The sequence below is a fragment of the Ixodes scapularis genome, unplaced genomic scaffold (genome assembly GCF_016920785.2).
Source record: "Ixodes scapularis isolate PalLabHiFi unplaced genomic scaffold, ASM1692078v2 PGA_scaffold8__174_contigs__length_109621045, whole genome shotgun sequence".
Lineage (NCBI taxonomy): Eukaryota > Metazoa > Arthropoda > Arachnida > Ixodida > Ixodidae > Ixodes > Ixodes scapularis.
This window is the reverse complement of record NW_024609883.1, coordinates 27,138,855-27,155,555: the sequence shown is the minus strand read 5'-3', so window position 1 is coordinate 27,155,555 and position 16,701 is coordinate 27,138,855. Positions and strand designations below refer to the sequence as shown.

Genomic DNA, 16,701 nt, shown 5'->3' with positions numbered 1-16,701 from the left:
GTGTTTGAATACAAGGTTATTTAGCCAGAAATTTATAGTATTGGCCTCTTGACATCCGCGGCCCTCACCAAAAAAATTGAAGCGGGTGAACCCACACTACCGAAAAAAACATTTAATAGTAGGAACATTGTTGCGTTGCTTGGTTACACTCATTTACTACAGCCACGGCAGATATATTAGAACAGTTTGTTTCACTTGTTTCAGTTGTCCTGCCAACCGTGCAGTTTGCAGATTTTAACTAGAAGAGTCACTCTCTCCTCATCGCAACGCAGTAGATTTGTTCAGACTCCAAAAACCTTACTCACATTATGGCACCGTAAAAGGGCAGAGGAACTCAATAGCATGGTAATTTCCAATACAGCGCTAACTTATCTTCATTCTAAATATTTATATTACTGCAAAAGCTAGACGTTAAAAAAAAAAAGCATAGAAGCTGCGATTTCACAGCCCACAGTAACAGTATTATGTTATTCGGGTTGGTATTTATCATTATTTTTAATTCCCACGTTGATGAACCGATACATTAATTTTAAAAGAAATAAATATTTAACATAAATATTGCAGTTCAGCCGGAGACCGGCGTCAGCCATGGTGATCCATGCTTTACAGCGATTATATAAATTTGGGCCGCACGCTGGCGACACGATTCGATCTTCACTGAAGCACCGAAAAGTACTGCATCCTTTTCCGTTAGAATTGTTTTCTTACCGATAGTATGCGACAAAATAAACGCAAGAATCTACGCCGTCTCGCGCGCGACCGTGGAGAACCTATGGGGCGGCCGTTCTCCTATCCCGCTTTGATGATGATGATAGCGCGACCGTAGCGCCACCTCTAGGTCGATCTCGAGGCCAATAGGCGACGTGGATTCGGCTGACGTGCCCCGTTTCCGCGGAGGCATCGTAGTGAAAAGGCAGCGAGCTTTCGAAGGAAAGAAGGCGCAAAAGAGTCCAGTTTTCTTTTAAAGGTTCTGTAGCAAATAATTTTTTTTGGCTCCCTATTTTTGTGTTTTTGTGTTTCTTTTCACACCTTTTACGACGTGCGGTGGATGAAATTCGATTTTAAAATCATTTCATGGTCCCTAACAATTCTTGCTCTCAGTACAACAGATTTAGACTAAACAGATAAGGTGAAGTCATTTTATAAAAAATAACATAAATGTATATAAAAATGTTTACATTTAATTTTGCAAACACCATGTTCTGAATTTTTTTTTAACTTCTTTAAAAGAGTCCGGACTAATAAGTTATTATGGTATCTTATTGAAAATATAAGGGACATAAAAAAACTTATCATTATTTTTCCGTAAGGCGTATATATCATTGGCAAATAATATATGTCTATATTTCGAAGGAGCCTTTTCTGTACCGGATGTTTGTGTTCTGTTCTGGAAAAGTAATTTTTTTGTTACAGCTATTTAAATAAAACACTCAACGTCATTATAGTAAATGCTTCAAGTTCCTTGATGAGGTATAAATGCTAAACTAGTGTACCATGTGCAATATTGTTTACTATCCCATATTTTAAATTATCTACGGATCGTAATCTGGTATTAGAGCTGGATCCATAAATCAAAATGCCATATCTCAGTAAAGACTTTCCTTAGGCTGAATAAATATTTTTCTTTACATGAGCACATGCTGAAGTGCCAATACCATATTGAATGATGAGAAAGTTCTTAATATTTCTTTTTTTTTTTTTAATGTAATCAACGTGACATTCCCAAGTTCATCGAAACTTAGTCCCAGATATTTTGTGCTAGCCTCATATTTCAATTCAGTACCCTGCACCACTTTGTTTCCAAATAGAAATAAAGAACGACTCAATAAAAAAAAAAAAACGCTTGTGGGGATTTTTAAATGACAGTAATTTTTTCTTCTTCGAATTCACAAATATAGGATTTTCAGTAAACCAATGCAATAAATAATCTATTAATATCGCTTTAAAATACTGTCACTGCAGCTTCATATTTTGATGGGGAAGTATTAAAGCCGTATCATCCGGATGCTGAAATAGCGTTGACTGAAATTTTAGGTTTTAAACGTCGTCTGCGAAAATATTAAACAGCAAGGGGGCCAATGAAGACTCTTGCGGTATTCTATAATTTATATGTACCCACGTGTTTGCGAGAAATCTGAACCCGGCTTTTCGCACCTCAAAAATAAACTAGACATCGCGGAGAGCTGAAACTCTGTCAGAACACAGCCCCGGTCGTTCGAGCAAGATGCCAAAGTTTGAGCAGCAACAGTTATCTTATTCAAAAGTTATCAGAGATTTTTTGAAATTTTCGACGGGAAAATGGGGCCCATTTCCGCCCGTTTTTGGTTTCTGATGCCATAGTCGGCCGCCATTTTCTCATTGAAATTTTCAGAAAATCACTAATAACTTCTGAATAAGATAACACAGTTGGTGCTGAAACTTTGGCATCTTGCTCGAACGGCTGGGGCTACGTTCTGACGGAGTTTGAGCTCCCCGCAACGTCTAGTTCTTGCGGTGCGAAAATTCGGGTTCAGATTTCTCACAAACAGCCGGTACTTCCTCACTCCATACTTCGTTTTATATTCACATATTTCGTTCTACTAATATATATAAATATATATATTAATCTCAACGTGGTACAACTTCGCAAGCATATTTGACTGATCTATGGTGTTAAAAGCGTTCGATAAATCTACAAACGGCGCTAAACGAATGTTGGAGACGGTAGGGCCAGGGAAAGGAAGGCTGGGGAGGAGGGGGGAAACCTCCTCCTCTCTCCAGCGTTCCGTCTGCTTTCCCTCCCCGGCCTTCTTTTCCCTCGCCCCACCTTCTCGAGTTGCAGCGGACTCGGGAGCTTCATTCGCAATATCAGTGAAATCCTCGAGCAGCATCGTCGTACTTTTTTTCCCTTTTCTTAAACCGTATTCATTCTATTTTTCGCTCGGGTCAGCCGAATAATGGGAGAGCATTTGTCCGAGTCACTTGTGTTCGCTCATCGCCTTTTTCGCAATACCTCCAATCGCTCGAGAATGGCCTCGTTGCTTGTTTGACACGACAGCGTCCACAGCTGCCGGCGCCGCCGCCGTTTTGCGCTCTTCCCCTCTCTTGATTCCCCACTCCCTCTCTCTGTCTATCCTCGCGCTCTCTCCCAATCCCCGGCGCGCTTCGTTGGCGCTTCTCGCACTTCTCGCTTGAAGGCTCGAAGGGCTCGAACAACCATTCATTTGGAGCAACTGTTGGACCACGGTCGCTAGCAGCCCGCAGTCTTCACTCCGCTCGTTCGAAACCCGCCATGGCTCCCGTGCTTGGATACTGGGACATTCGAGGGGTAAGTCTTACGAGTATTCTTCACTCGTCGCCGAAGCGCTTCTTCACGTCCGGCGCCGGCCGTCCGGGCAACCGGCGGGCGAGGCGCGACGGCCGCCATATTTGTCTTTGTCGGCGAAAGAAGTTTGCCCACTTCTGCCCGAAGAAAGTTGTCCAAACGTCGAGGATACCTTCAGCCCGTTCCAGTTGGTCGCAAACTTGGGCGTGCCATAAACTGCTTTTGTTTTGAACGATTACTTACACCGGCGATAGTTTTTGGGCGCTCGCAAGCGCAAAGCCGGTTGTTAACAAAATTTTTTTTCTTTTTTTGTAGTTTCTTTTTTTTTTTTTGTTGGGCGCGGTACGGGTTGCCTTTGCTGTGGGTATTTCGCAGCTGTCGTTTATTACCGAGTTCGCCTCTCGCTTCCCCGGCCGCAGCTTAGTGCCGGACGTGCACATGCTCCGGTGCGGGTAGTGCGGGCAGCACACTCAAATGCCGGATGGGAAGCCGGCTTCGGTCGGGCAGGCCGCCGCCGCCGCTCTCTTGGCGGCCACGGCCACGCCGCCACGCCGGATGACTCGTGAGCCCCGCGGCCGCCACGGCGTGGTTGCCGTCTTCTGGCTAGGCACCCTCCTACTTGAGGCACGGTCGAGCCATTGCCGTACAAGTGTGCGTAGAAGACGGCACGAGATCGCTGCTTTAAAACGTTCTCCCGAGTTCTCAAGTCTTTTTTTTTTTTTTTTTTTTTTTCCGATATAGAAGTGCATTTTTTAAAGCCAGGAGCGAGGGCTACCTCGTGCTTGTAGCCTCCAGTCGCATCTCTGTCCGAAGCGATGATCACGCGCGTGGACTGTGATGTTACTCATGTGCGCTCGTCCACTGAACGTGCGGCCGTGTCACGCATGCGCCGAACACCTCGGTCTGTTGCCGCAAACTTACGAATATGACCGGTTATTTGGAGTGGTCGGTACGAGCAGTACCATTGCCGAAAGGCTGGCTCTACACGCCATCACTTGGTCTTATCTGTAGGCTCACTCTGGACGTCTCCCGACTGATAGCGTCTGCAGCGAGGTAACGTAATCTCCGACCAGGAGGCAGGCAGGGGTTGGCCCTGTAGCTTATGCACCTTATCGCCTAACCTTTGCCTCCCCCTCCTCAGACGGTACTCTAAAGCCGCCCACGTTGTTTCCCGGTGGATACTTTGTCCGAGTGGTGAATTGGTGGCCGGAAACATGCCTACAGGCGGAAGACCCTGTAGGAAGTTCGGGGTGTCCCCCCAAAACATTTACGTGGTTTTCTTCACCGCAAAACGAGCGCTCATTCTCCACCCAAGTGTAGCACTAGAGGTTCAAACCAGATGGCAAAGTTTCAGCGCTAACCGAAACCTTACTCAAAGCTATAGGTGATTTTATGAAAATTTCAATGGGAAAATGGCGGCAGACTTAGCTCTCGAATACATTGCGCTCTATGGTGCCGGAAACCGAAAACGGGCTCCATTTCCCCGTCAAAATTTTCAGAGAATCGCTTATAACTTCTTAAGAAGATATTCGTTCTTGCTGAAACTTAGGCATCTCGTTCAGACCTCTAATGCTACATCTGGGCAAAGAATGAGTCTTTGGCAACACATACCGTAAAATACCATACAAGTACCCCCTCCAAATTTTAGAGATTATCCAATCAAAGTGGGGAGGGAGGGGGCCCTTGGTTTTGGGAATAACATTGAAGATGACCACAAAAATGTTAAATTTCGTAAAATTGGAGAGGGCACTTGCACGAGGGGGAGCGCATGTTCGGTATTTTACGGTAGTTTCTTTTTGCAATTACAAGTAACAAAGGTGATTCCTGTTATTCTCCTATGAAGGGACAAAGTGCAGACGCTTCTTCCCATAGGAACGCATAGGAGCACTGCAAAAGTAGACCGGTTGCTGTCTGCTTCGTTCTGCATCCCAAAATTCGCATACACTTGCGCCGGTTGAACCTCTAGCGTAAATTACAATAATCGCTAGGTTATTGTGTTGTTTCTCACCTAGAGAGAGCCCTGCTATCCCAGGAAAATGTTTGACATCTGCAAGTGTTGAGGTCCACTTTAGCTGGTCAAGAAATATAGAAACCTTTATTCGAAATTGACGAACGGCCTTACCGTTTCCGGTAGCTTAGAAACCTCCAGATGATCTTTCCTTTTCCTCTTTTTTGTGTGCTGTTTAGCTTCCTGAATATTTTCAGCGGTATCGAGGAGTGAAGAACTACTGAATGGGCACGTCAGACGGCCAAGAATTGAAACTGAAAGGAACAAAGAGCATCTGGAGGCCAAAGTGTATGTTTCTTTTCACGCTGTGCAAGTTGCCAATTTTAAGTAAAGTATCATGCTATCTGTTATGAAGTAAACATATAGTATGCGCTGGATCAAGGCTCAGTATCTGTAAGAAGTGAACATAGGCTAGTACGTGCTGGGTCAAGGCTCAGGTCTCATGACGACAGTTGTGAATGCCAGCAAAGTGGTTTGTAATTTATTAAGATAATCGTAGAAATGCAAACTCAAAAATAGGTTTTTTTACCCTATTCCCTGTATTCTTGAGGGTTCCAGGGCACACTATTCAAGTTGTAGGCTAATTGGTTGGTTAGATAATTAAAGGGGTCATGAAACGCTTTTCCAACTTTTTCCTGTTTAGCTTTCCTCCTCAACTCATAAATCGCGCATTCCACCAAAAGAGTTAAACAAGACGAAAAAGGGGAGACCCCTCTTTCTCGCACTCTCGTTTGTGTAATCCCGGACACATCCATTCTCCCCCTAGAAGATTAGCCCGTTGCTCAAAATTCAGACAAAAGTTGCTTTCCCCACCCCGTTCATTCCGAAGCTGACAGTGCTGTTGAAGCTACGTGCTCGTTGGGCCAGCCACCCTTGCCACGTGAGCGTGGCAAATGTTGCTGCAGAGAATGAAGTCAGGTGATGAAAGGGAGGCGGCTGATTGGTCCGGCAAGCGCGTAGCTTCCACCACAATGTCAGCTTAGGGGTGAAGGGAATAAGTGAGGTCCGGTTGCGTGTGACGTCAGTTTGGACCCGATGGCGCGCTTTTGGGACCGCGGATGTATCACAGTGAAAAGGCAGGGAGGTCGCGAAGGGGAGGAGGTACGAAATAGTCCGCTCTGTTTTCAAATTTTCGCACTGAAAGTCAGGCTTTTGACTTTCTACCTTTTTTCTTTTGGTCCACTGAACAATGTGCTATTAGTAAAATCCCAATCTAAAATAATTTATCCCAACCCAAAAATCGTTTCATGGGCCCTTTAAAGAGTAAATATTGCCACATGCTTGTAAATTTTTTCCCAGTATTACTGTTAGGTCGGTGATAATTTTGTCGCATACTCAGTGTTATAATGAAGAACTCAACGGGAGCTTTTTCTAAAGTTTAGTTTTCAGGAGTATTTTTAAAAATAGTTTCGTGGTATTTTTATATATTTATTTTTGTTAAAATAAATGAAATTGAACAATATTAAATAAAAACATTTTTATTAAACAGAATTTTCGGAAAAGCCCTCGTCCACTTCTTTTTTATAATACTTTATTATAATATTAGAGGAAAACAAAAAAGAAGCACCTGGCAATATTCGCTCATTTATTATCTAATTAAATGATTTATCTACGACTATACTAGCTTGCCATAAAATCCCTGAGAACACGAGGAATATATTAACGAAGTTACTTTTGAGCGTGTCACATGACACGCTCAAAGGCATGTCATGTGACGCACTCATGACACACCGGCTTTCGCGAAGTAATCTGTCGCCAGGACCACTTTGGATGCACGGGCACCGAACATGCCAATCGAGGACACGTCCCAGGCGGTGCCAGTGGGTACTTTGTCCGTCCCCGCGGAGGAGTCTGGGTGACCGAGAGTGCCACTGTCTTTGGTCGCAGCTGGCGCAGCCCATCCGTCTCCTGCTGGCCCACATGGACGTGAAGGTGGAGGACAAGCGCTACTCGTGCGGGCCGCCGCCAGACTTTGACCGCAGTGCCTGGCTCAAGGACAAGCCCAACCTGGGTCTCGAGTTCCCAAACGTACGCAGAGCACCCTCCCGAGCCGGTCCCCGTAGAAGCGACGTCTCTAGTCTAGCTCAGGGCTGCGCGACGAGCGGTCCGCACCCGGTTTTTACGCGGAACGTATTGGGGGGCCGGGATCTCCGAGGGAAGTGGGACGCCGTGGAATCCGCCGCAAAATATTGTGCTTTGGTGCACCATCTGTACATAAGAACGCGTAATTGAGAAGAAACAGTAGATAATCGAGAAGAACAAAATTCTTAACGCACTTCCGACTCTACTCGCCGTTTGAGTGAATTTGAACGCTAGTGTTCGCATTGTAACAGTGAGTAGAGGCAAAGGCAGCTTTGCATCCAACCACCGATCACTCCGACCTCAGGTCGGTGCTTCGACATCCCCACGTGTCTCTTCCTCTCTCGCAGTTTCTATCCGCATAACCAAAAGTTAAAAATAACTGCGAAGACTGCCACGGAAACACGTTTCGTGTATACCAACTTTACCCTTGGATTGGGGTAATCTTCTGCGGCTCACGGTGCCACTTAAAATTGGGCCACCGGACTCCAGAAGTAGGCAAACCCAATTTTGCTAAAAGACCTTAGCTAAATTGATTAAGGGTGATGTGCACTTATTTTGTCGTTCACTGTAAAGTGGTTCACAGACATTTATTACAAATAGCGAGAAACTGGCTTTGGTGTGTTTCCATCATAGACGCACACAAACGTGTTGGAAGTGTGGTCTTGCACTAAAGAGGTAAGCTCAAGTTTTCACTCAAGCTGACCCGAACATCAAATGTTTGTGAATTCTTCGTTTCGAATTGACAAACATTTTTAGAGTTGTCCGGCTGTTCCGGAACGCGCGTGCTTGGAACTATGGAGAAATACGTCGTTGTAGCGGGGGACTCGCCCTAGCCCACAAAATGGAAAAGACTGCGCCGAGCCATTGACGAGAGTGATCCTTCGCTTTTTCTTATACGGCGAGCAGAAGGTTAAAGCGTCGCAAAAGCCAGACCAATCTGATTATGAAGTAAGTTAGATAGGCCAAAGTCCCACGGATTAGTCGACTTTAAGATACAAAATTTCTCCCCATCAATTTGAATAGTAAAACACTTCACTCTCGAGTGCTTATGCCATTCTTTCACACTTGTTTTAAAATGTTATATTATCGTATATTGTTCGGTAGATAAGATCTTCCATGATGCATTAAGATGGCAAATATACGAGCCCCAATGATTCTGGGCGTTGGCAGACCGTTGACAACAGGAAGCTACAGCATTTTTCGTTATGCGGCGGCCTGCCAGGTTCAAAGTTAAAAACTTGGTTTGGCTCGCGCCTTTTTTTTAGTTGTGAGCTCCGGTCTAGCCTCTCTGTATTCTTAAATGCGCTCTATGGTCTCAGCGGAGTGTCTTCCCGTACCGGTTCATTTGCTTTGAGATTCCTTTTGAGCCGTTCAAAACTCGTTGGAAAATGAGGTGGTGTCGAACAATGGAGATTCTAGAAGAGGTTTCATGATAAGCCATCCAATGCCATCTTTTCTTGACAAGATGTGCAAGTGCCACAGAATCTACAGCTGTGGATTTGATGCCTCGTCGCTTCGAAAACCTACCCAAATGCCTCTGTATCGCCGGCATAGCAGGAAGAGACTTGGGACCTTTATTTATGCACCAAGTCGCTACACATTAGTGCGCTGTCAAACTTGCTTAATCTCGCTTTTAAGTCTCGCTTGGCTGCGTTCCCACCCGAGCCCGGTGCCGACGTCCCTGGGGATGTCTGCACCGGCGTGTGTGCTTCTCTATGCCCCCGACGGTGGCAGAAAGCTTTGCGGCAATATAGACACGTTGGGAGGTCTGAGGTGGGCTTTTCCCTGCAGCTGCCCTACTACCTGGACGGGGACGTGAAGATCACCCAGAGCATGGCCATCCTGCGCTATCTCGCCAGGAAGCACGGCCTCGGTAAGACGCGGCTGGTCCCCGTGCCGGTCTGTCGTTTAAACTGCGCCAGGCAGGCGACTTGCCTCGCGAGTTGATGCGCGGCCGTCTACTCCATGTCGGAAGTATCGGCAGCAGTTGCGACTTTCGGAACTTCTTGCTGCGAAAGGCAAGCGGTCGTTTGTCCTGTAACGGTGAACTATTATGCCAGAGTTCCACTAGAGGGACAAACAAAAACAACCGGCACGGACAAGCCTCCAATACGTGCAGCATGCTCGCGATGGCACCTTTGGCGGGCGTTTAGTCATTTGGTGCTCCTGAGGTAAGCACAAATGACTGCAAGCCTGCCAAATGCACACTCGCGTGCGTGATGCTCGTGTTTGAGCATAACTTGCTTTATTCTACAAAGCCTGTCAAATTGTGAAAGGCTCTGGTTTGAGGTTTGTCGCCGTCGTTCGTTTCTGTTTTGTTGCTCTAATGGGACTCTGGCATTAGTCACCGAAAGCTGGACCTCTACCGAACGTGGCGCTGTCTTTGGGATAAGGTGCCAATTTCCGAACATTACATGATCTCGTTGCGAATTCGGCTGGTGGATTTAGGGTCCACCAAAAGCGCGCCTCAAATCCACCATCCAAGAATGCGAAAGCATTTTTCGATGGTTGATTTGGAGCGTGCCCTACGGAGTGGGGCTTCCCCTTCGTGGGGCGCGCTCAGAGTCAGTACCCCGAGTGAAAGGGGTGTGCTCTGTTAAGCGTAACTTGGGAAAGGCTGGGAGTCTGAGTGAAGTGCATAGCTGCTCTGTAAAAGAGAAGTGCTCTCTGTTGCTCGGATTGTTATGTCGTGGCCGTAGCCTCTGCTGCTTGCCAAGTTATGCCGAAATGGAGTAGCCCAGATGACTGCTTGCTTGTTTGGCTCCTTTATAGGCCGTGAGCAGAGTTTCGAGAAGCTCTCGCACTCTTTTTCAGTGTCACGTGACACTGACCTCCCGTAACTCCATAACATCGCATGACACTGACGTCGGGTGACGTGAAATCGATGTTGTGCGAGACTGACATGGCGATTATAGATGGAAGCTGCGATGTCACGGGAATGCAGCGATGTTGCATGTCACTGACATTGTAGTGCTTGATGATATCGCAGTAACGTCACGTGGTGTGACATCACTTTGTCATGTGACACAACTTCACGATGCAACGTGACAAGGTGCCGCGTGACGCTGCAACGATTTTGCCGCTAATTGTAGTGGGGAATTCGATGTCGGATGACCTAATGACGTCGTGCGGTAAAACCAGCAAGAGCCAGAAAGACCCGGAAAGGGATCATACGTGGCTTTAGAAAATTGCTCTAAGGCGGCTTTCCTTGTGCTTGCAGAGGGCAAGAGCGACGCCGAGAAGCTGCGGGTGGACATGGCGGAGCAGCAGTTTGCCGACTTCCGCATGAACTGGGTCCGCCTCTGCTACAACCCAGACTTTGTGAGTACTCGTAGGTACCTACCGGCGGGGCCGGTCCCACCTGGGGCTCTTCTCTGCAGGACAAGCTGAAGGGGGATTACCTCAAGGGCCTGCCCGCCTCCCTCAAGGCCTTCTCGGACTTCTTGGGCAGCCACAAGTACTTCGCCGGTGAAAACGTGAGTCCCGCGTCACTGTTGCTCTTCCGTAATGGTCCATGGGCCTTTTGGGCAAGACCGAAGCTAGAACTACAAAATAAGCTACGCTCTGAGCAGACCAATCCACCCACAGTGCCAAATGCTATAAGGGGGTGCCTAAAAAACGGGAAAACCGGATAAAACATACTCTCATTATTCGACCTTATTCGACACAAAACATGATCGTTTGAACTTGGGTATCAAAGCATGGTGGAACATACCTTGAAAATGCTTTTCTTAAGAAAGTTGGGCCAATGCACCTTGTCGTCCTTCCCAAATACTTGCTCGAGGCAATTCCCAGACTGGCTGCCCTTCGGTACCAACGGTTCAACTGTTTTTTTTTTTGATGAAGAGGAAATAGGTGTGATCCTCCTTCACTTTACTGAAGACTTTTTTGAACTCTGCATTGCTATGCGGGAGTGTCTGAACCCCCACCATTACTTGGGAAAGCTCGTCGCACTCTAAAATACCGTTAGTCTCGAAGGCTGGCGTCGTAGGCCACTGCCGATTCATCCGCATCTGCGTAGTTATTCAGCTGGAAGTTGTCCAACTTTCCTCTGCTGTAGACCACTTCCAACACATTTTCGTTATTCGTGGTACAGAGATGTAACAAAATGTCCTGTTGACTACCTATGCAAGATGTTCGCATTGCACTGACAGAAGCTGCAGGAAGCGTACCGTTCACCCTTACGGGGTTTCTGGAGACCTTAAAAAATCCGTCGAATAACTAGGAATAAAGGCTCGAGAGTATTTCTTCTCTGCCACATTGAAACACAGCCATAACGCAACCAGTCGCACGAATAAAGTATGTGTCCCAAAAGAGCTAAATCACAGTGACCTAAAGCAAATGTTGGTCTAAAGACAATGTCAGACTAAGGCTCCTGTAGTCAGGTTAAGAATATGCCAGAAGCTTCTCTGGCAGCTTCTTTACTGCGAGCCAGTGTTCTTCCACAACGCACAAGTAGTCCACCATCGAGAGGCACGTCTTGCTGACGTCTCTGCATTCCTGCTTTATCTTAGTCTTTTTTACTTTACCTTCCGTCAGCTCTTTCGTGAAATGTGCGAAATTTGAAACCAATTTGAAACGGATAGTCTGCTACCAGAACACGCGTTTTGCTGACGTCTGAGGTGATCGTTGTATTCTGCTTATAAAATAAAATTGACGTTCATAATCACATAACAAAACCTTTGTTTCTTATGAAGCAAGGTGTAAGGTGCAAAACACTCAAAAAACAACTAACACAAAGAAGACAACACACGCACTGGTGCCACATGTGTGTCGTTTTCCTTGTGTCCGTCGTTCTTTGTACCTTATAACCATCCTTTAGACGTTCATAAACTAGCCCAACTACAAGGTTTTTTTGTTTTTTTTTATCTGAATTAAGAATTGCAGTTTTATTACTGCCTCTAGAACTTGAGCGATAGATAAATTAAGTTGCTTAAAATTATTGTGTTCTAACATCATTTCAGTGGGTGTTCGTACCTAAAATAAACGTTCAAAGAAGTTTGTGCTGTCCTTCATTCATCATCTTGTTACCGTGTCTGGTGCCTCTATATGCAACTAAACAGGTAGTTCTGTGTTTGAGGGAATCACTCTTTCTGTGCAGTCGATGCTAACAAATGGTTTCATATAAATAATTGCCTTTCAGTTGGACAGCTTAACACCTAAATCTTAACATAATATTTGCAGTAGTACGAATGTTTATGAACTGCGAGCTTGTGCTTCAGAATAGACTTTTGGCTGCTCCAAAGGGTGCTCCAAAATTGGACCAATCGCATCACTGAGTGACATTTCGGCCTTCTTTCCTGCGCAGCTGACCTATGTGGACTTCATTGCCTACGAGATGCTATCCCAGCACCTGCTGTTTGCCCCAGACTGCCTGAAGGAGCATGCCAACCTGAAGGCCTTCGTGGACCGTATCGAGGTGAGGGCCTGCATGCCTCGCAGTGCCTCGTGCGACCCCTGGAGCCTACCGTGGAACACAGAGCAGGCAGCAGTCTCGAAATTTAGACATATGGTCTACTCTCCACAGTTCATATGTCTAAATTGTTGTCACCACAACCCTTGTAAAAGAAGCGGACAAACTTGCTTCTAAGCTTTGACAGTTACTGGAAGTTCCAAGCAAAGTCGGACGAGTCTGATACCTTTACTACTTTGTAAAGTGTGTGAATTCGGTTACTGAAGCTTGCAACTGCTGCCATGTATTGCACAAAAGATGGGGATTGTAAATATGTATGTTGGCAAGTATGGCTAGACAACATGTCTGGTAGCATCTGATAAAAGAATAATCATGCAGTGAACACCATTCTGTGCATCGCACTCAAAGTCAAACAGGAGAGCTCCTTATTAAGGGTTCTTTTATTTAATGTGCCATTTTTGACTAATTATAGAACCGAATAGGTGTCATTCTTACCCTGTGCCTTAAATAGTGGCGTTTAGCAGTTTTCCAGGATTCCCTTAGCCTCTTGTGGATTGGCATCAGTTATGGGGGACCCATCCACATAGGGGTATTAGACTATTGCAATGACAAGTTAGCTTTGGACAAACTTTAAAACTCGAAAAAAAGAAATCAACCTTAATCGCTCAATGACCCAAAAAAAAAAGAAATTGTTGTATTGTTTGGTTTGACCAACAGTTGAGGGCTTCGGGAACCCTAAAAAGGCCTTCAGGGACCCCAAAGGGTCCACAGACCCCCATTTGAAAACCACTGCTTTATGGGTTTTTTACTTTTGGGTTGGCAACAATTCGCGCACTTCTAAAATTGGTGAAATTTACTTTGCAACAAATTTTGACAGTGTCAGTGAGTGTCGGCCAATCCCAGTCTACCTGGGCTCGAAAGTGGCCCACGTCCCAGTTTTTTTCTGATGGCAGCTGGAGCTCGCAGCACTAAAGGAGCCAGTAAAAAATGTTCAGTTATTAACCTATTAGCCGACAATAAACGTTCCTGTGGAGCAGGGTTGGGGCATTAACTTGTCTGCAGATGCTATAAGTCTGTTGCAACTCAAGAAGGTAGGGCAAGGGAAAGGAAGTTTGGGGAGGGGTAAGCAGATGGAATGCTAGAGAGGTTTCCCCCCGTCTTCTCCAGCATTCAGTCTGTTTCCTCCTGCCCGGCCTTCCTTTTCCTTGCCGTACCTTCTTGAGTTGCAACAGACTATAGTTACCCCACTCCTCGCTGCTCTCCTTTGCAACGAGCGACTTGCGTACAACAAATCAAACGCCATCGAGAAAGCCTAGCTCCCGCAACTGACAAAAGCGGGATTATCTTTCGGCGACGCGTAATTGCGGTCGGATTTCAGGAAGCTATGCGGAGCGCAGGTTTGTCCGCTTCTTGCACAGGGGCTGCGGCGACGTCGAAACGCCAAGCTTCGATCGGCTCCGACCAGAAAACTAGAGGGTAGACCTTGGTGCTAGCTGCCTCGAAATCTACACTCTATCTTTCCAATTGGAGCCAATGGGCCGCATTGTTCCCGACAGCTCGTTCTGGACGCCGTCCCACACCCAGGGCGAGCTTGCTACCTTTGACGAGGCATCAAAGAGATGGCTTTTTCACCCTGCCGGGGACCACAGAGCAGCAAACTCGGTGTTGTAACGATGTCGGGATGCCACCCTCTTTTGGGAGAGGCTCGTGCCGACTGTAATGTAGCACGAGCTGGCCACATTATCGCGGCTGCGTTGAACGGCGGCGCATGAGAATGCATTGCTGAGGCCGGCTTGTGCCCCGCGCAGGCGCTGCCCCACGTGGCGGCCTACCTCAAGTCGGACAAGTTCATCTCGTGGCCCCTCAACGGTGACATGGCCAGCTTCGGCAGCAGGCTCAGCAAGAAGCCCTGAGGTCCGCAACGTCCGCTTGGCTGCACTAATAAAACGGCATTTCTCATAACTGTTTGTCGCAAGAAGTTCTTCGGCGGTGTGTGCCCCCTGGAAATCAGCAGCTTCCTCCAGAGAGACATGTTTTTTTCAAAAACTTGGCAAAATTTACGATTTAAACTTGATACTTGATTTAAACGAAGCACCCGAGCTGTTCTCGGGTCAGAGTTTAGAGATTTCCTAAAGTTGGCAGAGTGTTCCGCCGTAGTCTGCTATGCACAGTCTGCGCCTGGAAGCTTTCTGTATTAATCTTTTCCGAGGACGTGCTTAGCAGACTTGCAATTGTACGGTTATTGCATCTTTGGCGGGACTATACTCTTTCGGTTATAACCAAATTTCTGGAGGGATTGGTGTCCAACGGAAACGTGCGGCTTGTGCTGTAGTCTCTGGGAGACCTATTAGTATGACGAACAGGGCAGGTGTTGCAATGCAGGCTGGCTGCAGTTATAAGAGAATATGGAAACGGAAAGTAGCACAAGAGCACTGAGCATATGGAAGGGGACTCCTGCCTTGCCGTAAGGAAGCTGGACTGACATAGTAGCGACGGGCCGAGGCTCTAGGGAGAGGAATGGTTTTCCCCTCAGGCAGATAGTGCCATTAAAATTGAATATAGTACAATTTTGTCGACGATACGAGGCTTTTGATGCATTTACTAGTGTTGAAACAACAATATTTATAAAGGATGGCCTTGGATTCAGCACATCATGGCACATCTTAATTGCCAACTTATTACAATGCACCCAGGTTGGCATCCTGCCTTTGTTCCCATGGCCGCCACTCACAGCTGCAAGTCTCAAAAAATTACTCTTTGCTACTGTGCTACAGAATCGCAATATTTGAAGGGATTGAGGCGGTGTCTTTATCCCTTTTGGCAAGATAATGTAAAAATTAAGAAGTCCTAATTTTTTTCTAATGTAAGGTTGTTGCATTGCCGCTTGGAGTCCATGGACTCTGTCTACAAAAGTGGAAGGCCCATAATGATCACGACAGAAAGCCTGGCAACTACTCTGTGGAAGATAGACCATACAAACTGTCAAGGTTGCTCGTTGGTCAATCAATCTTGTAAATTAATTTTCTCGAGAAAGATGGAGGCTGGGGCCAAAAGCTGCAGGTGTAGCTTGACGAGGCCCCTTTTGAGGCTGAAGTTATCTTTAGCTAACTTCAGTCTCGAGTAAAACAATTGAAGCAACTTGTAATGGGGTTCCAGGTCTTTCAGTACATTCCAGAAATTTGGGGTAAAATGGGAATAGCCCGACATGGAGTTGTCATACAATAAGGAAAATGCCAGCTTCATGGAAAGAAACCTTGGATCTCCAGATTTACCGGGAACACCCAAGTATTTCAGTCCTATGCCCGTTTTCTTTTTTTTTCCCCGATAGCAGCTTTAGTAAATAATTTTTTGTCCATGCGCAGAAATATGACTAGAAGACATGGAATCTGTGACAGAAAATTTGCAGCAGACTTTTGTTGATAAATACATGTAGTAAAACTACAAGCAGCATGCATTATTTTATTGGCCCTTTTTCGCTTGGCATGGAACTGGCAGGTGTGGCACACCATTGGTCTGTGTATGTTCACAAAATTTTAGTCATTATTCTTCCATCATGAGGGTAAATTATGTAGAACAGGGCTATCCCAAAAGGATCCCAAACCCAGTCAAGCGGTTTTTTAACAGCTTTTTGTCCGGCAATCCCTCCAATTTTCTGGAAATGAAGATTTTATTTGATAAATGGCCATTTCCAATTTGATAGATGGCCAATTGGAGATAATCACGTAAAACTGGGGGATGGATGCTCCTTAGGTCAACAATATGTAAAGGTATCTCCTTTGTGTACTTTCAGAATGCTACAAAATTGAGATGGGCACTTATTGTGGAATGGGCGAATGCTCGGTATTTTACAGGGGCTCAGAACCGAAAGTGTTGGGGTCCATTTCCACACTGGTG

The 16,701-nt window shown here is 46.1% G+C and overlaps 1 protein-coding gene across 1 annotated transcript; it reads left to right on the top strand.

Moving 5' to 3' along the window:
- The first annotated feature begins 2,819 nt into the window (after positions 1-2,819).
- LOC115310878 (glutathione S-transferase Mu 3) lies at positions 2,820-14,769 on the top strand. Its single transcript, XM_029969341.3, has 7 exons — positions 2,820-3,307; positions 7,200-7,340; positions 9,186-9,267; positions 10,615-10,715; positions 10,775-10,870; positions 12,703-12,813; positions 14,616-14,769. Exons 1-7 carry the CDS (start codon positions 3,272-3,274, stop codon positions 14,718-14,720), a joined length of 672 nt encoding a protein of 223 aa, XP_029825201.1. The 5' UTR covers positions 2,820-3,271; the 3' UTR covers positions 14,721-14,769.
- The last annotated feature ends 1,932 nt before the right edge of the window (positions 14,770-16,701 follow it).